A 26,352-nucleotide genomic window follows, 5' to 3' on the forward strand; every position below is an offset into this window, starting at 1 on the left:
GTAAGCATGACAAAATGAATAGTATTTTTAAAAAAGCTTTATAGTTTTGAAAGTGTGTCTGTTTTATTATATGTTTTATGTATTTAAAGCCTGGATTGTGTGTCGTATTTTTACTTAAGTTAATACATAATTTGGATGTGTTTTGATAGCCCAGTTGTTGTTGTTTTAGGATTTTGGAGAAAAAAAGAACGTAAAGAACCCGAAGCTCAACGTAAGTTTGTTTAAAAAAGAAAACAGGTTCTTATTTATGGACAATTACACATTATTGCATAATAGGGGTATCTTTTTACTCATTAAAACATTTTTTGTGCAATTTGTCAGTTCTCAGCAAACCATGGAGGGAAATAAACTGGGGGTGAGTGTGTCTGCACCTTTTATCAACAAAATCTTTTACTGCAAAAACTATACACGTTTACATGTAATCAACCTTGTTTGTATGTCAGTTTCCTTGTTCCATGACATCCTGATTAACTTCCCAGTTGTTGTGTGACACCTGGGTAACGTTTCTATGAAATATAGTTTAGTCTATACTCTAATGTATGTTTCCTTTCCCTGAGTAGAGACAAACAGAGTGCCCTGCAGTCTGTGAAGAACTACAAACCTAAAACTGATGGCCAGCAGCTCAGGATTCTCCTTCATGGACAGGTTGGAGCAGGAAAATCCAGTTTCATCAACTCTGTCCAAAGTGTCTTACAAGGCAGAATGTACGCCCAGGCTTTGGTGGACAACACCTTCAACGACTGTTTCACCAAAAGGGTATGACAAACTTTTCATTGCATTGATTCAATTCAATTTTATTTATAGTATCAAATCATAACAACAGTTATCTCAAGACACTTTACAGATAGAGTAGGTCTAGACCACACTCTATAATTTACAAAGACCCAATAATAAAAACGAGCAAGCATTTAGTACAACAGTGGTGAGGAAAACTTACTTTAGGGAGAAACCTGGGACAGACCCAGGCTCTTGGTAGGAAGTGTCTTACGGTGCCGGTTGGGGGTGTGATGAACAGTGGCAATAATAGTCACAATAAAGATAATGGAACAGTGACTGGAAATAGTGGTTGTTGTAGTTCATGGCGTAGCAGGGCACTGCAGAGTGTTACAGGGCGTAGCAGGGTACTGAAGAGCGTAGCAAGGCATAGCACGGCACTGCAGGGCATTACAGGGCGTAGCAGGGCACTGAAGGGCGTAGCAGGGCACCAAGCAGGACCATGGCGACAGCTGCAACCATGATTTAGGTGCCACCCTAATCCAAGGATAACTGCGGGACGAGAAAACATAAGGACTCCGGGGAATAAGATCCTCAGAGTTAAGTTAGTAACAAGAGAATGTGGTGCCGTGTCTGTAGCTACACACCCTCCCCCGCCGGTCTAGGCGAACAAAATTGATTAAGATTCCAAATTTATTTTGTCATATGAAAACTTTGCAAACCTTTCTGAAATGTATTTTTTATTTTACGATTACATACTTTTCTACCACCCCCATCCCCTCCCTTCCGTGCTTCTGCGCACTAACCCCCCAACCCCCACCCCCAAATCCTTCTTGTCAGTTATTGGCCGGAACGCTGGAAGACTGTTTATGTTTGGTGGTGCAGGTTGGCGCAGTTTGTTTTTGTTGGCGTTTGTGAAGCCTGGGCTGTCTACAGAGACCGTGTTTTTTTTACAGTGTTCAGGGGACAGTAAGCTAGCAGATAGTGAGGAGATGTTTGCTGTATGTGACAAAAAATGTTGTAGCCTAAAAAATGCGTGACATTGCGGTAAGAGCACCTTTAAATAAAATAATGTATAAAACTTGTGGTTCCATGAGAAAATCAGCATATATTTGATATTAAGTGAACAATGTCTACACAAAGTGAAATAAAAATATGGATACAAGAGAGAGCATAGCTTAGCATCACATCAAGGCCCTGTCTACATATACTATACAAATATTTATATTTATATATATATATATATTTTATATTATATATTTATAAACAGATACACACGCATACAGAGCTTTAAGTGACTTAAAGTTTTTTCAAAACTTTGGTTACTTTGTATCTGTGGATGTAAAACGTAGAGTTTAGAAATGATGATGTCATCTCAATTTGCACATGCCCATTGTTACATCCTCCAAGGAGGTTATGTTTAGGTTGGTTCGTTTTTCAATCTGTCAGCATTAGTACAGAAACACTACTGGCCATATTTTCATGAAACCTGGTGGAAAGGTGAAGCATGAGCCAAGAAAGAAGCCCTTACATTTTGGAGCAGAACAGTTAGAGATGTTATTTATTAGCATTAACCTGATAACAAGTCAGGTAAAGCTCACGAACACACTGAACTTCCTCACTCGGAAAATTGGACCATACGAGGAACACCTGAATTCGGCATTAGACAACTGCAGAACAATCCACCTATACCAAACTATTATTTAGGAAGTTTCTCAATATGTGCAGCAGTAACACAACTACTGCAAATGAACTGTTATTACTCACAGTTGACAGGAAGCCTTGACTGTAGCGGAAGCTTCCGAGCTAGGCTGTCTTCCTGTTTCTTAAATTCAGCTATGACAGGAAATTGTACAAGAGCAGCTAGAGTATTCTGCAGCTCTTGTGGTTAATGTCTGGTTTAGTTTAGTCAACTAAAACTGCTTTTACTGTTCGGCTAGTTAAGGTCAAAAGAAACATTCAAAAATCCTTCTGATGCCATTTATGCCGTATTTCTTGTTTTTTCTTTAAATAATCGTCTTACACCTAAATGTTTGATTAAGTTGCTCAGTATTGATGTGTATAATTTAGCTCTTTCGTGACCATAATAACTGCACTTTTCTCTTTCTACTTTTTAGTACACAACCTACAATATCAAAAAAGACCCAGAGACCTTTTACCCTTTTGTCTTCAATGACATCATGGGCCTGAGTCCAACTGGTGTCCAAGTGGACGATGTCAAACTGGCTATGATGGGAAAAGTGAAGGAAGGTTACGGGGTACAGTTACTTTGCAATGTTTTCCACAAAAGAAGTTTATTATTTTGAATTATATACTGAATTCTATTTACTTTCTGCCATTTAACTGGATACAAACTTGTTTTCCAGTTCAATCGTGATTCTAGGTTGTCAGAGGGGGAACCATTCTACAACAACCATCCAAATGACAACGACAAAGTGCATGTTCTGGTTTGTGTCATTGATGCCAACACGGTAACTTGCATGAAACAAGAAGTTCAAGAAAAGATTCGCCAAATCAGGATTGAAGCTACTCACCTGAGTAAGAGCAGAAATCTCTTAAAAGATATATTAGATATCAATAGATAGATTGATAGATTGATAGATAGATAGATAGATAGATAGATACTTTATTCATTCCGAGGGAAATTTTAGGCATCCAGTAGCTTAGACAACCATAACACAACAAACACACATACACACATCTATCTTACATACATACAAATCACTCACAGAAATTTAAAGAGTAGAACATTTGTGAAGTGATTAAAAAGGTCTGTTATGGACTGACCATGTGATGCAATGACCATGATAAGGTGCTATGGTAGAAACCCTAACCCTAACATTGGGTTTTAATTGATAACACTTGAATAAAAAGGCATCCTAATGCAGTAAGCCACACGAGTATCAAGCAGTCCCTCCTGTAGCTTTGTTTATAGTTTTTGTAATCACAGAACAGCAGCTGTGGTGCTTATTATATCTGCTGCAGGGAGGTGATTAAGTTCCCTTGGCCTTTGGAATTAAAATAGCCCCACATCATCACAAACCCTTCACCATACCTAGAGATTGGCATGGTTTTATTTCAGTTAGCCTAATAGCTGGTTTGATTTGCATTGATATGGATCTTATCTCAGTTAGCTATTAGGCTAACTGAGGTATAACCATGCCAATCTCTAGGTATGGTGAAGGGGATGTGATGATGTGGGGGTACTGTGAAGGGTATGTGATGATGTGGGGCTATGTTAATTCCAAAGGCCAAGGAAACTTTATCAGGATGCATAGTATCCTGGATCCATGAAATAACTGGCCTTTAAAAATAAAAATCTGCCTTCCTCTATGGGAATTTAACATAGGGGTGTGTATAATTATGCCCCCTGTATTTTAAGGAAGAACATGTATTAATTTACAATACATTATTCATTCACAAAACAAATTGGTGTCCTTAAAAGGTCGGATTTTTCCTCATTTTTGTAATTAAGGCATTAAGATCAATTTCCAAAAGATTATTTTTTTATTCCTTTTTTCAGTCAACTTTAGCATGGGTATGAATACTTATGAGCAGCACTGTATATATATATATATATATACATAATTTGTTGCGTCTAAATATGAATGAGGATAAATCAAATTGTTATTGTTGTTCTTGTTATTATTTAGGGGGGCTTAGGAACATTTTGGGGTAGCTTCAGCCCCCTAAAATAGGCCTAATGACGTCCCTGGTTACAAGACTCAGTAGTTTTGTGTTCTTCTTGCAGGTATTCCTCAAGTGGCCATTCTCACCAAGATTGATGATATCAGTCCTGAAATCAAAGACAATTTACAGAATGTCTACAAGGTCAATTACCTGAAGGAAAAGGTATGTTTTAATGAGTAATATGAATTTGCACAGTGATGGAGTCACAGTTAAAAATGTATTGAGGTATATGAATTAAATTGTTCAGTATACGAGCACTACCCAAACTTATTCTCTCCCTACATGTATATCAATTCTGATCCAAACTCGATATTCTGGCCAATATTCAAATTCCTACCGGATACCAAAGATCTGTTTTCGCCTTATTTAAAACCATGTTTGTCTGAATTCAGATCATTCCTCTAGAAGACAGGCTGCAACTTCAAATCAATTCTCAATTTTTGTTTGCCTAATTATATGTTTTGTTACACGACGCCGTCGCTCCTATGGCGTCGTAAACCTTTGGGAGTTTTGCGTCGGGGTTGCTTTACACCGCGCTGCATTTCACCGCCATAACGCTAGGGGGTGATAAGTCTGAGGTTATGTGCGAGGTGTCGGCCAGCCAGTTTATGTTATTAGCATGCTAACTTTAGCACAACTGCCCACAAAGTACTGCTTGCTGGCGAAGTGCTAATTTCAAAACGTTACTGACATATAGACCCTTTACAAACGGATAACCCCGTCATTGGAACCAAAATAGGTCTGAGTTTATTTGCAAAGAGTATGTCAGTGAACTAGCATGTTGCTACTCCCCACAGTAGGCTGCTGGAAACACCGACTATCAACACACAGGACCAGTTGACCAATCGAGCCTCGACGTGAAGTTACACATTTTTGGAGGTGCACGTCGAGCTACGGCGGAGGGCTCGGAGGGGGGTTTGCAGCAACACAGAGGGGTCTGCAGGGGTACGCTGTCGATTCGGCGCAGAAGCATAAAACAGCCTTGACGCGATCGGTCATGTTTGGCCAATACTTGACCCACTTAATAAGATTTGTATCAGTCCAATTGATCAGTATATTGTCCTGAGCTCTGAGATGCTGTGATTATTTTTAATCGTAGATGGAACAGTTCAGTGTAAATGTGGGAATCCCCATGAACTGCATCTTCCCTGTGAAGAACTACCATGAAGAAATCGACCTCAACAGTGACGTTGACTCACTGATCCTGAGCGCCCTGAAACACATCATCAACTTAGGAGACGACTGCATCAACTTCCATAAGAGTCAGAGTCGTGCTATGTCATGTCAAAGTATGAATATGTGACATTAACCAGTAGGATTTCTAACAATCTATGATTGATTACTTTTTGCTTACAGCACCATGTTTGTATGTGTTTTCCTTTAAAGGCTCTAAAAACGTGCCTTAAAATCTTCAGTCTGTCTGAGTAACATGAAATATTCATCACTAAATACGCAGCAATAAAGTAAAAAACTAACATATTTGGGTATAATAGCCGCTCAGTTAATCTGCTTTTTTAGGAATGTGTAGGTTTTTGTTTTATTAGATTTAAATTACATATGCAATGAAATATGTAACATATTTTTTAAATCAGTGAGGAGAGCACAGACAAAAACTTTCTCACGTAAATTGACTAAAATTGTTCTAACTTTGTATATTATGTGTTAATGTAAGAATTCATCACTTATAATTTGAAAAAATAAGTTTTCAGGACCTTTCATTTGTTGTATCTTCAATAATCTAACAGACCGATTAGTGTCTCCATCTTTATAACTAGTTTTGTTTATCACGTTAACAATTAACTTAATTTTGAAACCCACATAACTTTATATTATTTATACAGATCCCAAACATACCAGATAGTTTAGGCTGCATCTATAAAACCAAGTCTTGTGTTATAATATTTCACCCAATGTAACCAACATGTAGCTTCAATAACCAGCTAAAATACAATAAATTTGCTTTTTCAACCTTCAACAGAACCTCATCCTCTATTTTTATGTAACAGTGCCTCCCACAAACGGGAACACATAATTACAGTTTTTTCATCCAACAGTTTGATAAATGACATCATTAATCACTCAGCTTTCGGGGACAGAAATAATGTAGGCCTATATAGCATTTAGTCATTTAGGATTTCAATAATTTAACTTCTAAAACTCATAATCACAAGTTAACAGAGCAAGATGTACTTCCATGAAACAGCATTACAACTATTTAAAGGTGCTGTAGGTAGGATTAGGGTTGGGTACCGAAACCCGGTTCCACTACGGAAACGGTAGTATTTCTGGATTTGAACACAAATTTTGGTTCCTCATTTCGGTTCCGACTGAAATATTTTCCCTCTGTTGCTCCGGACAGCGGCAGACTCTTTTTTTTTTTTTCTCCCTTTTCCACCGAGTGGTGCACGTGCCTGCTTGCGGTGTGAAGCGTGTGTCCGGGCTATTCCCCCGACATGCACTCTACAATCACTGCTGATATAGACGTACGTAAACATATCTCACTTTCTCTGTAGTCTACCGTTAGCTAGCTACCGTAAATGTAGGCTACTTTTAAAATGCCATATTTTCCCTCTGGGCTCACCAAAATGGATGTAAAAACATATTAACCAATCACTGCACGGGATCACTAGTAAACGTATATTACACTTGCTCTGCTAGTCTATCGTTCAGGACCAGACCCTGTAGCCTGGTGGTAGGGGAGGTCTGCCCTTTCTAACTCCTCCCTGTGTGTCCAGGCCTCATGGACACCACCTGAGAGAGGTTTCTCCTGTGCAGGACATTCCATAAGTCAGGAGAGGTGTAGTACCTCACCAGAGAAGCAAATATGGTCATTTTTCTGCAAAAGAACTGCTAAAGTTTGAAGCCGATTGCATACCAACTCCACATTGTTACTTGTTAATAGTTGTTAAATTATTGTAGTTGTGTGTTAGCTGACTTAGGTTTACTTATTATATATTTAAGTACTTTAAAACGTTAATATATTGTTAAATTTAAATAATTTTGAATTAAAAAAAAAAAACTCCATAAAAGAGCCTTTCTTTGATGTCATTTTTCAGTTTTTCAATCATCAGTTTAGGAATCGGATTCGTTTTAAAAGCATCGGAATCATAAAAATCCAAACAGTACCCAACCCTAGGTAGGACTGTAAAGATCCAGGACTTAGCCAAAAAATTTGAACATCGACAACTTCTCAGTCCCTCCCTCCTTTCTGCTAAAGCCCAAAACGGTCTTCTAAGCCCCTCCCCCCACAAGGGAGAATGAATGCGTGTGCATGAGCAGTGATTGACACGCAGTTAGACACCGGCCCTGATTGGTGCATCTGAACAGGGAGCGGTGGATTACCTGCTGCATGTAGTTCTACTGGAACATAGGGTCAGTTTCAGCAAATACAGTATGACAGAAAGTTAGTTTTATAAGTCTTACCTACTGCACCTTTAATAACAGATTAGATATTAGTGGGCTCCTAACACAACCCCCATCATTCCTGACAACCACCCATGGCTTCAACTGAGGATCATTCTCTGGGAATGACTTACCTGTAATAAAGATGTAATGGCATTTTTGTGATGAAAAGTGTACTGATGTGATGTATGTTAGCCAATGTTAGTAGCTAACCTTTGGCAAAAGTTACAGACTAGCTAACGCTAGCTACCTATACAAGTTATAACACTGACTGCATTAACGTTACACTTTAACTTACCCTTCCAGTGACGACAAAGAAATTTTTAGCCGGTAGACTCCAAAGCTGAATATTCATCACGAATCCAGCTGATTGCGTCCATTTATATCCCTCCAGGCTTTTGTAGGCTTTCAAAGACTCTCCAGAGTAGGACAAAGGAAAGTTTAGATAGTTGTAAATATCTGGATACTGAAGATCTGGGAAGCTTTCCATTTCACTGGTAAAGGTTGTAAAAAATAACTCAGGGAGCATTATATGGATCACTAATGTTTAATCAATCATGTTTTGCTTTATAGCTGGCTATGTCTTTTGAATTAAAGTGCGCAGTGAACTTGGACGGGTTGGCGCCGTTCATTTTTGCCACTACTTTCCTGCCAAAATGGCGGTAAAGTCACGTGACACCCGGAGCTCTATTGAGGGGATTACAAATGCAATTGGCGTCTTCATAGAGCTTAAAAAAAGCCTTTGACGCAATTAATCATAACATATTAATCAACAAACTGGAACGGTTTGGGATTAGGTGGGTATTATTGCACTGGGTGACTAGGAGACAGGAAAAAATACAAAAGTTGTGAAACTATTCATCGTCCTGCTTGGACAATGCTTGTGGCATCCCCCAGGGGTCAGTATTGGGTCCAAAACTGTTTATTCTTTTTTTATATTTTTATCAAAGTTTATTTTTTCATTTTCAGTTATGAACAACACAGTTTATGCAGCAATCACAGGTCACATAGATTTGAACAAAATCCCTGCCACCTTCCCACCCATCCCACCCCCAGGTAGCAGGCAGTTAAGAGTAATATGAATTACCAAGGATTACACACATCAACAACAAAAAGAGAAAGAAAAAGAATAGAAATAACTAGTTAATTCCGCAAGAAATTTTGACAGTGTGCCTACTACTTGGTGCACATCTGAATAACACTAGCTAAGTATTAATAACAGCAGCTGTATTGACATACATAGGTCACACTGTCACTGACAGAGAGAGAGAATACAATTGATTAACAATAGCAATTGGTAATGGATGGATGGGCTTACAAGAGACCACAAATGCATACAGGTCAAGACCAGAGTACAGCGTACTACCACTTACCATTTCTTTTGATTTCTTTATTTCTCACAATGTATACTTCCATACTTTGAGTCTGGTAGGTTTAGGATGCCTAAAGTACTGATTATTTACATGGGGTCTGGTGGGTTTTTGATACTAAAATTATTGTTTATTTACATGGAGTCTGGTGGGTTATAGTGACGCGAGCCTTAGCAATACAATACAATATATATATATATATATATATATATATATATATATATATATATATATATATATATATATATATACACATTATATACAGTATATACAGTATAATACCCCAGTTTTGCTTACATTTTAAATACATACATTGGTCTTTGTTGTTGTGTTAAATAAAACACTTCATAAAACACATGATTTCCCATGGGTTAAAAAGCCAGAATTAGCCAAAAGGTTATTTTTCATCTGTAGTCCAAGTGTCTTAACCTTTCAGAGATATTCCTTTTTAAAACCTATTTAAGACCTTTGTGTTTACCAGAAACAGCTATGAAGTAGCTGGTGCTAAACCCACCAGACTCCATTTAAAAAACAGTACTTTTAGCGTGTATAGATCCAACATATTTTCACATGTAAATCGGTAAACTATGTTTTTATTTCAACCAAAACTAGTTGTGATGGTTGGAAAAGTGTAGAGAAGACCCAAAACGGCTTTTCATAGTTTTATTTGGTTTCTGTCGACTGTAAATGAAGTGTATTTTACGATAATTACTAAAATTACTGGTTATTTATATGGAGTCTGGTGGGTTTAGATGTATTTATGTCTAAAAAAAGGATCTTACTCTTTAACAGAAAGGTCGACCTCCTTAGAAATCCTTTCCATAATGTTGTCAGACACTTAGAATAATATGAATTCAATTTTGTTTAAAGATAAGACATGTTTCGTGGTTATTTTCAGGATATCATAAAGAAAAACTACACTACCCACAAGCATAACAGCAACGTCTCTGTTTGGTGGAGAGCTGTGTGTGTGTGTGTGTGTGTGTGTGTGTGTGTGTGTGTGTGTGTGTGTGTGTGTGTGAACAGAGTACAGACAGCTCCCCGTCCTCACCAGCATGAGTTCCACCAATCAGAGACATCACTGTGGGATTGTTCAGGATTGAACATGTACTCCTGTGGCAGTACATGTTGCTAAAGTGATTTGTCAATGGTTGAGTAAAGGTCATCGTCACCACAGGTATATAGTTAATATCATTAGTAACAGTTGATCTGAGCTACCTTTACTCTGCTATTTGATGTGTCCTGCAAAGAGAGGAAAACACAACATACAGTAAAGAGTCTCCATGATAGGAGGTGTGTGTGTAAAAAGTTGTTGCTATGGTGATTTCAACAGTGAGGGAGTAGAGGAGGGAGGGGGAGACATTCAATTTAATGACAATTATACCTCTTAAGTTTGTTCCGTAACTCAAAACGGTGGGTCCAAACGGCAATAATATTATCATCACAAGAAAGATAAAGGTCTGGCGAACGCATTGATGTGGTTTTTATGTTTGTCGTGTCAAATATATGCGACACAGAGCAGGTAACAAACAGGGAACCGTCTGCGTCCTTCCAGATATTTTTTTCCGTTGTTTCTATCAGCAGTTGGTATGAACAGAGCAAAACGTTTAGGGCCGGTGGATTCCATAGTTACATGTCTGCGACCAGCACAAGATTTCCTACATTTTGACCAACTATGATGTATGCAGAGTGAAAACTGTAGGGGAGAGAGCAATTTGTTTGGAAAAAAACTCAGAGAATCGTACTGCAGCTCCCCCCTCTGTCCTCCCCTCTAACTCTCAACATTCTGTCCCATACACACACATTGGAAACTCTGAAACGGTCTGAAAAGAGGACAATACATAAACTGTGATTTGGTGGAAACCATGCTTTATATCCGAATACCCATTCAGCCCAATAAAGGCCAAAGTCTTGTCTTTGGTTTATACTTTTTTTAATTATTTTTTTTCTACATGAAAGTATGGCGATACAGCATGACCCCAAAAGTGGTCACGGGTTGTTTTGAGCGATGTTAAGCGATTTGCCGAAGATTTCCCATTAAAGTCTATGGGAAATTTTGCGCCGTTTTTTGCTGATTTTGTGAAAATTGCGCGGCAAATTTCTTAGAAAACACATAGCACACCATTCCCGAGCATTACACACATTTTGATTATTTTGTGTGCACGTGTTGGCAATGCTCCGTGACTAGTAGCGGGACAAAAATGTGGCGGAAGATAAGGAATAATAAGTATGCAGGATGATAGACATTGCGCCGATTGCTGCTATTGCAGTACATCGGCACACTGAATAAATAAAAGGAATAAAAATATATGTTGCGTGAACATGCCCAAACAATGTCAGGTGTTTTAATTCCATCGCCAAAAGTAAACATTTATCATGTAAATGTCTCATTCGAGCTACATATTTAGCAAATTGTTGAACAGATCTTCATTTGAGTGCTGTGATGATCTGATGGATTGAAAATATTCTTTTTTGCTTCTTAAATGTGACTAATGGGCCTCAAATTAGACGGTAGCAAGAAGTTTAGTTTAAGTAAAGTAAGTAAAATGATTGAGGTTGCCTCTTTACATGAAATAAAAAAGACAGAGAAAAGAACTCTGCTTTGAAAAGAGAGAACAAACATCCTGATGAAAGTGAAAGTAAATGTGTGGTTTCTGGTCTGGCGTGACGAAGGGAAATGTATGTTATGTGGGGGAGGATCACTTATTGACATTTACTGACAGCTACACACTTCGTCCAAGTGTTATATTCAGTCTTTCTCGCTCATTTTGTTCCAGTACAACAACGCAGGTATGAAGTTTCCATTACCCTCAAATGTGTAATAAAATTGTGCTTCCTGTGTTTTTGAAAGTATTGTCAGTATTGTGCTTATTTTGGATCCTAATTAGTCAATATTAAAGATCTTCTGACTCCTTATGAGCCTGTGCACCCTCTTAGATCGGCTGACCGTGGCCTGCTGGTCGTTCCCAGAGCCTGACTGGTGACTAAGAACTAGGAAGTATCCGTCTTTTGCAGTCTGGACCCCCAAACCCTGGAATGACCTTCCTGCAGAAATTAGGTCAGCCAAATCTATCCCTGCTTTTAATTCTCTTAGAACGGCTTTCTATCTTTGTGTGAATCTTGTTTCATTTATTTATGTTGAATTGTGTTGTTTTAATGTATTTTCTCTAGTTGTGCAGCACTTTCGACAGTTTATTATTCAAAATATGATCATCAATAATGGATTAGATTAGATTCAACTTTATTGTCATTGTGCAGAGTACAAGTACAAAGACAACGAAATGCAGTTTGCGCCCAACCAGAAGTGCAAAAAAGCAGAAAAGTGCAATGTGATATACAAAATATAGACAGGACAATAAAAATAATGCAGTGTGTTAGCAGAATATTTTATAAGAAAAACAGAATAAATATGGATATACTGTGTGAACCATAAAGACAGATATGTACAGTATGTACAGCTATGTGCAGTGTGATAACATTCTTACTATTAAGAGTAGTAAGAATAAGTGTATGTGCAGGATGAATAGTATGAATAGCAGTAGAATATGTCTATGTGTATAAGGGTAATTACAGTACGAGTAGGATAGGGTAGTGCAATTTTCGGGGCTGGGGATGTCCACTTCCTTGTTGTAAGCATGACAAAATTAATAGTATTTTTAAAAAAGCTTCATAGTTTTGAAAGTGTGTCTGTTTTATTATATGTTTTATGTATTTAAAGCCTGGGTTGTGTGTTGTATTTTTACTTTAGTTAATACATAATTTGGATGTGTTTTGATAGCCCAGTTGTTGTTTTTTTAGGATTTTGGAGAAAAAAAGAATGTAAAGAACCCGAAGCTCCACGTAAGTTTGTTTAAAAAAGAAAACAGGTTCTTATTAACGGAAAATTACACGTTATTGCATAATGGGGGTATCTTTTTACTCATTAAAACATTTTTTGTGCAATTTGTCAGTTCTCAGCAAACCATGGAGGGAAATAAACTGGAGGTGAGTGTGTCTGCACCTTTTATCAACATAATCTTTTACTGCACAAACTATACACGTATCCTTGTTCCATGATATTCTGATTAACTTCCCAGTTGTTGTGTGACACCTGGGTAACGTTTCTATAAAATATTGTTTAGTCTATACTCTAATGTATGTTTCCTTTCCCTGAGTAGAGACAAACAGAGTGCCCTGCAGTCTGTGAAGAACTACAAACCTAAAACTGATGGCCAGCAGCTCAGGATTCTCCTTCATGGTCCGGTTGGAGCTGGAAAATCCAGTTTCATCAACTCTGTCCAAAGCGTCTTACAAGGCAGAATGTACATCCAGGCTTTGGTGGAGAACATGTCTCACGACTATTTCACCATAACGGTATAATAAACTTTTCATTGCGTTGAATCAATTCAGTTCAATTTTTATAGTATCAAATCATAACAAGAGTTATCTCAAGACAATTTACAGATAGAGTAGGTCTAGACCACACTCTATAATTTACAAAGACCCAACAATTCCAATAATTCCCCGAAGAGCAAGCATTTGTTGTGAAAGTGGAGAGGAAAAAATTTCCTTTAGGCAGAAACCTGGGACAGACCCAGGCTCTTGGTAGGCAGTGTCTGACGGTGCCAGTTGGGGGTGTGATGAACAGCGGCAATAATAGTCACAATAAAGATAATGGAACTATGACTAGAAATAGTAGTTGTTGTAGTTCATGGCGTAGCAGGGCACTGCATGGCATAGCAGGAAGTAGCAGGGCACTGCAGGGTGTAGCAGGGCACTGCAGGGCATAGCAGGGCACTGCAGGGTGTAGCAGGGCACTGCAGGGTATAGCAGGGCACTGCAGGGCTTAGCAGGGCACTGCAGGGCTTAGCAGGGCACTGCAGGGCATAGCATGGTATAGCAGGGCACTGCAGAGCGTAGCAGAGCGCCGAGCAGGACCACGGCGACAGCTGCAACAATGATTTAGGTGCCACCCTAATCCAAGGAAAACTGCAGGGCACGAAAACATAATTGACTCCGACTATGCCGCTGCTCGTCCTTATTTTTATAGCGAGAGTGGACGCTAAGCGACGCACAGGTCTGCTTCAGAGCTCCGTGTGGCTGAGGCGGCGCCCTAGGATGATCATGTTTAATAAACATGTTTAATTTCGCTTGTCATTCTAATTCTATTATCAATGAGATGTAGACCTAAGGGCGACACAACGCCCCCAACATATTTGATGCCATAGGCAATCACCTAGTTCGCCTATAGCAATCGCTGGCCCTGGTTACATCCACTAAGGAGGTTATGTTTAGGTTGGTTTGTTTTTCTATCTGTCAGCATTATTACAGAAACACTACTGGCCAGATTTTCATGAAACCTGGTGAAGGAAAAGGAAAGGTGAAGCATGAGCCAAGAGAGAAGCCCTTACATTTTGGAGCGGATCAGTCAGAGATGTTATGTATTAGCATTAACCTGATAACAAGTCAGGTAAAGCAATATTTGAGTGGTTTTACTGGTTCAGGTGGTAAGCCCACCCACGACCTTTTCCGAAACCTAACTGCGTCAAAAGTGACGCAAATAGTCCCGACCAAGCGCGTTTAGATAAAGTGCGTTATGACGCTAAAGGAGACTTTTAGTGTCAATAACAACACCAAAGGCACCTGACCAAGTGTCCGTATTTTACGCGATGGGAGTGAGAATCTGTTATAGGAACACCTGATTTCAGCATTAGACAACTGCAGAACAATCCACCAATATCAAACTATTATTCAGGAAGTTTCTCAATATATGCAGCAATGACACAACTACTGCAAATGAACTGTTACTGCCCACAATTGACAGGAAGCCTTGACTGCGGAAGCTTCCGAGCTAGGCTGTCTTCCTGTTTCTTAAATTCAGCCACGAAAATAAATTATACAAGAGCAGCTAGAGTATTCTGCAGCTCTTGTGGTTAATGTCTGGTTTAGTTTAGTCAACTAAAACTGCTTTTACTGTTCAGATAGTTAAGGTCAAAAGAAACGTTAAAAAATCCTTCTGATGCCATTTATGCCGTATTTCTTGTTTTTTCTTTAAATAATCGTCTTACACCTAAACGTTTGATTCAGTTGCTCAGTATTGATGTGTCTAATTTTGCTCTTTTGTGACCATAATAACTGCACTTTTCTCTTTCTGCTTTTTAGTACACAACCTACAATATCCCAAAAGACCCAGAGACCTTTTACCCTTTTGTCTTAAGTGACATCATGGGCCTGGGTCCAACCGGTGTCCAAGTGGACGATGTCAAACTGGCTATGATGGGAAAAGTGAAGGAAGGTTACAGGGTACAGTTACTTTGCAATGTTTTCCACAAAATAAGTTTATTATTTTGAATTATATACTGATTTCTATTTATTTTCTGCCATTTAACTGGATACAAACTTGCTTTCCAGTTCAATCGTGATTCTAGGTTGTCAGAGGACGACGCATTCTACAACAACCATCCAACTGACAATGACAAAGTGCATGTTCTGGTTTGTGTCATTGATGCCTACACGTTACCTTTCATGAAACAAGAAGTTCAAGAAAAGATTTGCCAAATCAGGATTGAAGCTACTCACCTGAGTAAGAGTAGTAATCTCTTTAAAGATATCATAGATATCAAAAGATATCAGAAGATAGATAGATAGATAGATAGATAGATAGATACTTTATTCATCCCGAGGGAAATTTTAGGCATCCAGTAGCTTAGACAACCATAACACAACAAACACACATACACACATATATCTCACATACATAAAAATCACTCACAGAAATTTAACGAGTTGAAAATTTGTGAAGTGATTACAAAGGTCTGTTATGGACTGGCCATGTGATGCAATGACCATGATAAGGTGCTATGGTAGAAACCCTAACCCTAACGTTGGGTTTTAATTGATAACACTTGAATAAAAAGGCATCCTAATGCAGTAAGACACACGAGTATCAAGCAGTCCCTCCTGTAGCTTTGTTTATAGTTTCTGTAATCACAGAACAGCAGCTGTGGTGCTTATTATATCAGCTACAGGCAGGGACGTGATTAAGTTCCCTTGGCCTTTGGAATTAAAATAGCCCCACATCATCACATCCCCTTCACCATACCTAGAGATTGGCATGGTTTTATTTCAGTTAGCCTAATAGCTGGTTTGATTTGCATTGATATGGATCTTATCTCAGTTAGCTATTAGGCTAACTGAGATATAACCATGCCAATCTCTAGGTATGGTGAAGGGGATGTGATGATGTGGGGGTACTGTGAAGGGTATGTGATGATGTGGGGCTATGTTAATTCCAAAGGCCAAGGAAACTTTATCAGGATGCATAGTATCCTGGATCCATGAAATAACTGGCCTTTAAAAATAAAAATCTGCCTTCCTCTATGGGAATTTAACATAGGGGTGTGTATAATTATGGCCCCTGTATTTTAAGGAAGAATATTTATTCATTTACAATACATTATTCATTCACAAAACAAATTGGTGTCCTTAAAAGGTCGGATTTTTCCTCATTTTTGTAATTAAGGCATTAAGATCAATTTCCAAAAGATTATCTTTTATTCCCTTTTTCAGTCAACTTTAGCATGGGTATGAATACTTATGAGCAGCACTGTATATATATATATATATATATATACATAATTTGTTGCGTCTAAATATGAATGAGGATAAATCGAATTGTTATTGTTCTTGTTATTATTTAGGGGGGCTTAGGAACATTTTGGGGTAGCTTCAGCCCCCCTAAAATAGGCCTAATGACGTCCCTGGTTACAAGACTCAGTAGTTTTGTGTTCTTCTTGCAGATATTCCTCAAGTGGCCATTTTCACCAAGATTGATGATGTCAGTCCTGAAATCAAAGACAATTTACAGAATGTCTACAAGGTCAATTACCTGAAGGAAAGGGTATGTTTTAATGAGCAATATGAATTTGCACAGTGATGGAGTCACAGTTAAAAATGTATTGAGGTATATGAATTAAATTGTTCAGTATACGAGCACTACCCAAACTTATTCTCTCCCTACATGTATATCAATTCTGATCCAAACTCGATATCCTGGCCAATATTCAGATTCCTACCGGATACCAAAGATCTGTTTTCGCCTTATTTAAAACCATGTTTGTCTGAATTCAGGTCATTCCTCTAGAAGACAGGCTGCAACTTCAAATCAATTCTCAATTTTTGTTTGCCTAATTATGTGTTTTGTTACACGACGCCGTCGCTCCTATGGCGTCGTAAACCTTTGGGAGTTCTGCGTCGGGGTTGCTTTACACCGCGCTGCATTTCACCGCCATAACGCTAGGGGGTGATAAGTCTGAGGTTATGTGTGAGGTGTCGGCCAGCCAGTTTATGTTATTAGCATGCTAACTTTAGCACAACTGCCCACAAAGTACTGCTTGCTGGCGAAGTGCTAATTTCAAAACGTTACTGACATATAGACCCTTTACAAACGGATAACCCCGTCATTGGAACCAAAATAGGTCTGAGTTTATTTGCAAAGAGTATGTCAGTGAACTAGCATGTTGCTACTCCCCACAGTAGGCTGCTGGAAACACCGACTATCAACACACAGGACCAGTTGACCAATCGAGCCTCGACGTGAAGTTACACATTTTTGGAGGTGCACGTCGAGCTACGGCGGAGGGCTCGGAGAGGGGTTTGCAGCAACACAGAGGGGTCTGCAGGGGTACGCTGTCGATTCGGCGCAGAAGTATAAAACAGCCTTGACGCGATCGGTCATGTCTGGCCAATACTTGACCCACTTAATAAGATTTGTATCAGTCCAATTGATCAGTATATTGTCCTGAGCTCTGAGATGCTGTGATTATTTTTAATCGTAGATGGAACAGTTCAGTGTAAATGTGGGAATCCCCATGAACTGCATCTTCCCTGTGAAGAACTACCATGAAGAAATCGACCTCAACAGTGACGTTGACTCACTGATCCTGAGCGCCCTGAAACACATCATCAACTTAGGAGACAACTGCATCAATTTCCATAAGAGTCAGAGTTGTGCTATGTCATGTCAAAGTATGAATATGTGACATTAACCAGCAGGATTTCTAACAATCTATGATTGATTACTTTTTGCTTACAGCACCATGTTTGTATGTGTTTGCCTTTAAAGGCTCTAAAAACTTGCCTTAAAATCTTCAGTCTGTCTCAGTAACATGAAATATTCCTCACTAAATACGCAGCAATAAAGTAAAAAACTAACATATTTGGGTATTATAGGAGTTCAACACTCAACCGCTCAGTTAATCTGCTTTTTTAGGAATGTGTAGGTTTGGTTTTATTAGATTTAAATTACATATGCAATGAAATATGTAACATATTTTTTAAATCAGTGAGGAGAGCACAGACAAAAACTTTCTCACGTAAATTGACTAAAATTGTTCTAACTTTGTATATTATGTGTTAATGTAAGAATTCATCACTTATAATTTGAAAAAATAAGTTTTCAGGACCTTTCATTTGTTGTATCTTCAATAATCTAACAGACCGATTAGTGTCTCCATCTTTATAACTAGTTTTGTTTATCACGTTAACAATTAACTTAATTTTGAATCCCACATAACTTTATATTATTTATACAGATCCCAAACATACCAGATAGTTTAGGCTGCATCTATAAAACCAAGTCTTGTGTTATAATATTTCACCCAATGTAACCAACATGTAGCTTCAATAACCAGCTAAAATACAATAAATTTGCTTTTTCAACCTTTAACAGAACCTCATCCTCTATTTTTATGTAACAGCGCCTCCCACAAACGGGAACACATAATTACAGTTTTTTCATCCAACAGTTTGATAAATGACATCATTAATCACTCAGCTTTCGGGGACAGAAATAATGTAGGCCTATATAGCATTTAGTCATTTAGGATTTCAATAATTTAACTTCTAAAACTCATAATCACAAGTTAACAGAGCAAGATGTACTTCCATGAAACAGCATTACAACTATTTAAAGGTGCTGTAGGTAGGATTAGGGTTGGGTACCGAAACCCGGTTCCACTACGGAAACGGTAGTATTTCTGGATTTGAACACAAATTTTGGTTCCTCATTTCGGTTCCGACTGAAATATTTTCCCTCTGTTGCTCCGGACAGCGGCAGACTCTTTTTTTTTTTTTTCTCCCTTTTCCACCGAGTGGTGCACATGCCCACTTGCGGTGTGAAGTGTGTGTCCGGGCTATTCCCCCGACATGCACTCTACAATCACTGCTGATATAGACGTACGTAAACATATCTCACTTTCTCTGTAGTCTACCGTTAGCTAGCTACCGTAAATGTAGGCTACTTTTAAAATGCCATATTTTCCCTCTGGGCTCACCAAAATGGATGTAAAAACATATTAACCAATCACTGCACGGGATCACTAGTAAACGTATATTAGACTTGCTCTGCTAGTCTATCGTTCAGGACCAGACCCTGTAGCCTTGTGGTGGGGGAGGTCTGCCCTTTCTAACTCCTCCCTGTGTGTCCAGGCCTCATGGACACCACCTGAGAGAGGTTTCTCCTGTGCAGGACATCCCATAAGTCAGGAGAGGTGTAGTATCTCACCAGAGAAGCAAATATGGTCATTTTTCTGCAAAAGAACTGCTAAAGTTTGAAGCCGATTGCATACCAACTCCACATTGTTACTTGTTAATAGTTGTTAAATTATTGTAGTTGTGTGTTAGCTGACTTAGGTTTACTTATTATATATTTAAGTACTTTAAAATGTTAATATATTGTTAAATTTAAATAATTTTGAATTAAAAAAAAAAAACTCCATAAAAGAGCCTTTCTTTGATGTCATTTTTCAGTTTTTCAATAATCAGTTTAGGAATCGGATTCGTTTTAAAAGCATCGGAATCATAAAAATCCAAACAGTACCCAACCCTAGGTAGGACTGTAAAGATCCAGGACTTAGCCAAAAAATTTGAACATCGACAACTTCTCAGTCCCTCCCTCCTTTCTGCTAAAGCCCAAAACGGTCTTCTAAGCCCCTCCCCCCACAAGGGAGAATGAATGCGTGTGCATGAGCAGTGATTGACACGCAGTTAGACAGGCTGATTGCGTCCATTTATATCCCTCCAGGCTTTTGTAGGCTTTCAAAGACTCTCCAGAGTAGGAACGAAGGAAAGTTTAGATAGTTGTAAATATCTGGATACTGAAGATCTGGGAAGCTTTCCATTTCACTGGTAAAGGTTGTAAAAAATAACTCAGGGAGCATTATATGGATCACTAATGTTTAATCAATCATGTTTTGCTTTATAGCTGGCTATGTCTTTTGAATTAAAGTGCGCAGTGAACTTGGACGGGTTGGCGCCGTTCATTTTTGCCACTACTTTCCTGCCAAAATGGCGGTAAAGTCACGTGACACCCGGAGCTCTATTGAGGGGATTACAAATGCAATTGGCGTCTTCATAGAGCTTAAAAAAAGCCTTTGACGCAATTAATCATAACATATTAATCAACAAACTGGAACGGTTTGGGATTAGGTGGGTATTATTGCACTGGGTGACTAGGAGTTGTGAAACTATTCATCGTCCTGCTTGGACAATGCTTGTGGCATCCCCCAGGGGTCAGTATTGGGTCCAAAACTGTTTATTCTTTTTTTATATTTTTATCAAAGTTTATTTTTTCATTTTCAGTTATGAACAACACAGTTTATGCAGCAATCACAGGTCGCATAGATTTGAACAAAATCCCTGCCACCTTCCCACCCATCCCACCCCCAGGTAGCAGGCAGTTAAGAGTAATATGAATTACCAAGGATTACACACATCAACAACAAAAAGAGAAAGAAAAAGTATATAATAATAACTAGAAAATTCCGCAAGAAATTTTGACAGTGTGCCTACTACTTGGTGCACATCTGAATAATACTAGCTAAGTATTAATAACAGTAGCTGTATTGACATACATAGGTCACACTGTCACTGACAGAGAGAGAGAATACAATTGATTAACAATAGCAATTGGTAATGGATGGATGGGCTTACAAGACACCACAAATGCATACAGGTCAAGACCAGAGTACAGCGTACTACCACTTACCGTTTCTTTTGATTTTTTATTTCTCACAATGTATACTTCCATACTTTGAGTCTGGTGGGTTTAGGATGCTTAAAGTAGTGATTATTTACATGGAGTCTGCTGGGTTTAGGATGCCTAAAATACTGATTATTTACATGGGGTCTGGTGGGTTTGTGATACTAAAATTATTGTTTATTTACACGGAGTCTGGTGGGTTTAGCAAATGCAATTTCGCTGATGTATTTATGTCTAAAAAAAGGATCTTACTCTTTAACAGAAAGGTCGACCTCCTTAGAAATCCTTTCCATAATGTTGTCAGACACTTAGAATAATATGAATTCAATTTTGTTTAAAGATAAAACATGTTTCGCGGTTATTTCAGGATATCATAAAAAAAAAAATTACACTACCCACAATCCTAAGCGTAACAGCAACGTCTCTGATTGGTGAAGAGCTGTGTGTGTGTGTGTGTGTGTGTGTGTGTGTGTGTGTGTGTGTGTCTCAATGAAAACAGCTGTTGGTGTTGAGGCCTGAAGTCAGTTAGGAGTCAATCAGTTGGTCAGTTAGTCCATCATGACATCATGTTAGCTGACAAATAACACTTCCTTCCTCTCCTACTCCTCTCTTATCATCACAAGAGAGATAAAGGTCTGGCAAACGCATTGATGTGGTTTTATGTTTTCTTGTCCTCTCCTTTTCTTCTCCTCCTCCTGTGGCAGTACGTGTTGCTAAAGTGATTCGTCAATGGTTGAGTAAAGGTCATCGTCACCACAGGTATATAGTTAATATCATTAGTAACAGTTGATCTGAGCTACCTTTACTCTGCTATTTGATGTGTCCTGCAAAGAGAGGAAAACACAACATACAGTAAAGAGTCTCCATGATAGGAGGTGTGTGTAAAAAGTTGTTGCTATGGTGATTTCGACAGTGAGGGAGTAGAGGAGGGAGGGGGAGACATTCAATTTAATGACAATTATACCTCTTAAGTTTGTTCCGTAATTCAAAAACGGTGGGTCCAAACGGCAATAATATTATCATCACAAGAAAGATAAAGGTCTGGCGAACGCATTGATGTGGTTTTTATGTTCGTGGTGTCAAATATATGCGACACAGAGCAGGTAACAAACAGGGAACCGTCTGCGTCCTTCTAGATATTTTTTTTCATTGTTTCTATCAGCAGTTGGTATGAACAGAGCAAAAAGTTTAGGTCCAGTAGATTCCATAATTACATGTCTGCAACCGGCACAAGATTTCCTACATTTTGACCAACTATGATGTATGTAGAGTGAAAACTGTAGGGGAAAGAGCAATTTGTTTGGAAAAAATTTCAGAGAATCGTACTGCAGCTCCCCCCTATGTCCTCCCCTCTAACTCTCAACATCCCGTCCCCATACACACACATTGGAAACTCTGAAACGGTCTGAAAACTGGACGATACGTAAACTGTGATTTCGTAGAAACCGTGCTTGATTTCAGAATGCCCATTCAGCCCAATAAAATAAAAAAATAAAAAACTTTTTTAAATTTTTTTTTCTACATTAAAGTATGGCGATACAGCATGGCCCCAAAGAGGGGTTGTTTTGAGCGATGTTAACAATTTGCCGAAGATTTCCCATTAAAGTCTATGGGAAATTTCGTGCCGTTTTTTGCCGATTTCGTGAAAATCGCGTGGCAAATTTCTTAGAAAACACATAGCACACCATTCCCGAGCATTACACACGTTTTGATGTATTTTGTGTGCACGTGTTGGCAATGCTCCGTGACTAGTAGTGGGACAAAAATGTGGCGGAAGATAAGGAATAATAAGTATGCAGGATGATAGACATTGTGCCGATTGCTGCTATTGCAGTACATCGGCACACTGAATAAATAAAAAGAATAAAAATATATGTCGCATATAAAGATAGTGGATAGGAAAAAAGAAAGAAAAGAGTAAAGTGCAGTAAAAATGCTAATGCAAGCAAAGGAGGATGTAGGACGGTCAGCTGAAGTCAGATTGTATGTTGATCCCTTATAGTTAGTAACCGAGCATCCAACCCATCTATAAAGTCTAAAAAGGGCCTCCAAGTCAAGTCAAATTTTGAAGTAGATCCTCTCATGGTGTAACGGATCTTTTCTACTCTCAGTGACTGCAAAACCTCTCGAACCCAATGCGCAAAAGCACAAGGGGAAGCCTCCTTCCACTTAAAATATTAGTCTTCTGGCTAGCAGAGTGGAGTAGGCCACTAGGTTTGCCTAAGTGGCCTTTAAATGCGCACCAGCTGGAACGACCCCAAAAATAGCAATCAGAGGTGAATGTCAGGGTTGTAGACTAGGACCCAAATGCAGAGATGCAAGGAGAGGCAGCAGTAGAAATAATAATATTTTAATTAGAACACAAAGAGACTTACAAATGTAAGCAGAGCAGGTCAGCAAATCCAAAAACAGGAACACGGAAAGAACGAGTACAAATCCAGGAGCACAAAAAACAGAGAAATCCAGGAACACGGAGAAACAGCTAAATCACAGGAATAGAACCACAAGGACCAACGACGAAAGACAAAAGACAAATGACAATCCACCAACAACAGACACAGAAAGCACAGGGACTAAATACACAAGTAACCAAGGGATAACAAGGAGCAGCTGACGCAAGGGCTGGTGAACAGGTGAAAGACATCAGACAATCACAAAAGCAGGAAAACCAAAAGACAAACACGACAACACATAAGGGAACAGAGAGTACAAAATAAAACAGGAACTGGGAAAACCAACAGAAAACATGAAACCAACTAAACAAAGAAACATGACACAGGGACTAGACATGACAGTGAAGGTGTAAGTGAGCAGTGCAACACAGTGGTCAAAGTGTCAAAGCTGGATTCCCAAAATGGAGACAGAAAATAAGACAGCAACAAAACACACACAAAAAAACTTGCTAATGCAAAATACATTAGCTGTTTTGTTCTGTAAAAATAAAACTCACATTTACATTTATTTATTTTTAAACGGGACATGAACCCCGGTCTCCTGGATGAAAGTCCTGTGTTTGAGCTGGAAAATCAAACTGTTCCTGAACCCCGTGGGGAGGAGGGCCACAACATCATGGCCACCAACAAAACTCAACAAAGACTGTTCTTGCTCGGACTTTAACTTCTGGATATTCAGCAGCGTTGCCACAACAGACCGAATGGCTTAGCTTGCATCTTTCTCCGCCACCATTACGGAACTACAACTCAAACTAGCGCACATCATCGTTCTCAGCCACTCCCTCTGTTCGCTGATTGGACCAGCAAAGATTTGGCCGGAGAAAACCCAAGAATATACCGCAAACCCAGACGGAGTACTGAAGGAAAATGACAATTGAGCAGAAGTACACAAGAGGGTGGAGCCAGGCTGCCGCCGCACCACCATGCAGAGAATCACCGGATCCCCTGTTGCTGGTGTGAACATGCCCAAACAATGTCAGGTGTTTCGTCCAAAAGTAAACATTTATCATGTAAATGACTCATTAGAGCTACATGTTTAGCAAACAGTAACCTGTTGAACAGATCTTCCCTTTGAGTGCAGTGATGATCTGATGGATTGAAAATATTCTTGTTTACTTCTTAAATGTGATTGCTGGACCTCAAATTAAACTGTATCAAGAAGTTTAGTTTAAGTAAAGTAAGTAAAATGATTGGGGCTGCCTCTTTACATGAAAAAAAGAGACAGAGAAAAAGAACTCTGCTTTGAAAAGAGAGAACAAACACCCTGATGAAAATGAAAGTAAATGTGTGGTTTCTGGTCTGGCCAGAAGGGAAATGTATGTTATGTGGGGGAGGATCACTTATCGAAATTTACTGACAGCTACATAAATTACAACACTTCGTCCAAGTGTTATATTCGGTCTTTCTCGCTCACTTTGTTCCAGTACAACAATGCAGGTACGAAGTTTCCATTACCCTCAAATGTGTAATAAAATTGTGCTTCCTGTGTTTTTGAAAGTATTGTCAGTATTGTGCTTATTTTGGATCCTAATTAGGCGATATTAAAGATCTTCTGACTCCTTATGAGCCTGTGCACCCTCTTAGATCGGCTGACCGTGGCCTGCTGGTCGTTCCCAGAGCCTGACTGGTGACTAAGAACTAAGAAGTATCCGTCTTTTGCAGTCTGGACCCCCAAACCCTGGAATGACCTTCCTGCAGAAATTAGGTCAGCCAAATCTATCGTTGCTTTTAATTCTCTTAGAACGGCTTTCTATCTTTGTGTGAATCTTGTTTCATTTATTTATGTTGAATTGTATTGTTTTAATGTATTTTCTCTAGTTGTGCAGCACTTTTGACAGTTTATTATTCAAATTATGATCATCAATAATGGATTAGATTAGATTAGATTCAAATTTATTATCATTGTGCAGAGTACAAAGACAACCAAATGCAGTTTGCGTCCAACCAGAAGTGCAAAAAAGCAGAAAAGTGCAATGTGATATACAAAATATAGACAGGACAATAAAAATAATGCAGTGTGTTAGCAGAATATATTATAAGAAAAAAAGAATAAATATGGATATTCATTATGAACCCTATAGACAGATATGTACAGTGTGTACAGCTATGTGCAGTGTGGTAACATAAGAGTAGTAAGAATAATATAGATATATGCACTGTGTTAGCAGAATATATTATAAGAAAAACAGAATACATTTTTTATTTTTATTGTGATGGTTATGGACATTTCTGTTGCCTGTTTATATATTTCTGTTGCTGCTTCCGGTTTTTGTTGTTTATTCTGACTTGTGTATGTTTTGGTTAATTCCTGTGTTCTCTGTTCTCCCTTGTGTTGTCGAAGTGTTGCGTCAAGTTTCTGTGTTTAGTTGATTTCATGTTTTTCTGTTGGTGTTTCCTGTTTTATTTTGATAGTCTGTTTTCGGTCTTGTCATGTCCAGTTTTACTTTCTGTGTTTTCCCGCCTTGGTTGATTGTCCTGCCCCGCCCTGATGTGTTTCACCTGCTGTATCACCTGTCCCTCATTTGCTCATTACCCAGTGTATTTAGCCCTTGTGTTTCCTTTGTCTCTTGTTGGATCGCTTTGTGTTTCTTTGTGTCCGTTGCCCTGTCTGCGTGAGTTTGTGTTCCTCGTTCTACTAGTTTATATTTTGTCAGTTTGTTTCAGCCTTGTGCGTTTTTGTAGTTTTCCCAGTGAGTTTTTCATG

General features: G+C 38.7%; 1 protein-coding gene across 1 annotated transcript in view; it reads left to right on the top strand.

Moving 5' to 3' along the window:
• The window catches only part of LOC116061728, a 182,190-nt gene that overhangs the window by 41,114 nt on the left and 114,724 nt on the right, over nt 1–26,352 (top strand). The window contains exon 11 of the mRNA XM_035995098.1: nt 322–355. Coding sequence (XP_035850991.1) covers nt 322–355 — 34 coding nt within the window. The remainder of the gene's footprint in view (nt 1–321; nt 356–26,352) is intronic.

The sequence above is a fragment of the Sander lucioperca genome, chromosome 19, assembly GCF_008315115.2.
Source record: "Sander lucioperca isolate FBNREF2018 chromosome 19, SLUC_FBN_1.2, whole genome shotgun sequence".
Taxonomy (NCBI): domain Eukaryota; kingdom Metazoa; phylum Chordata; class Actinopteri; order Perciformes; family Percidae; genus Sander; species Sander lucioperca.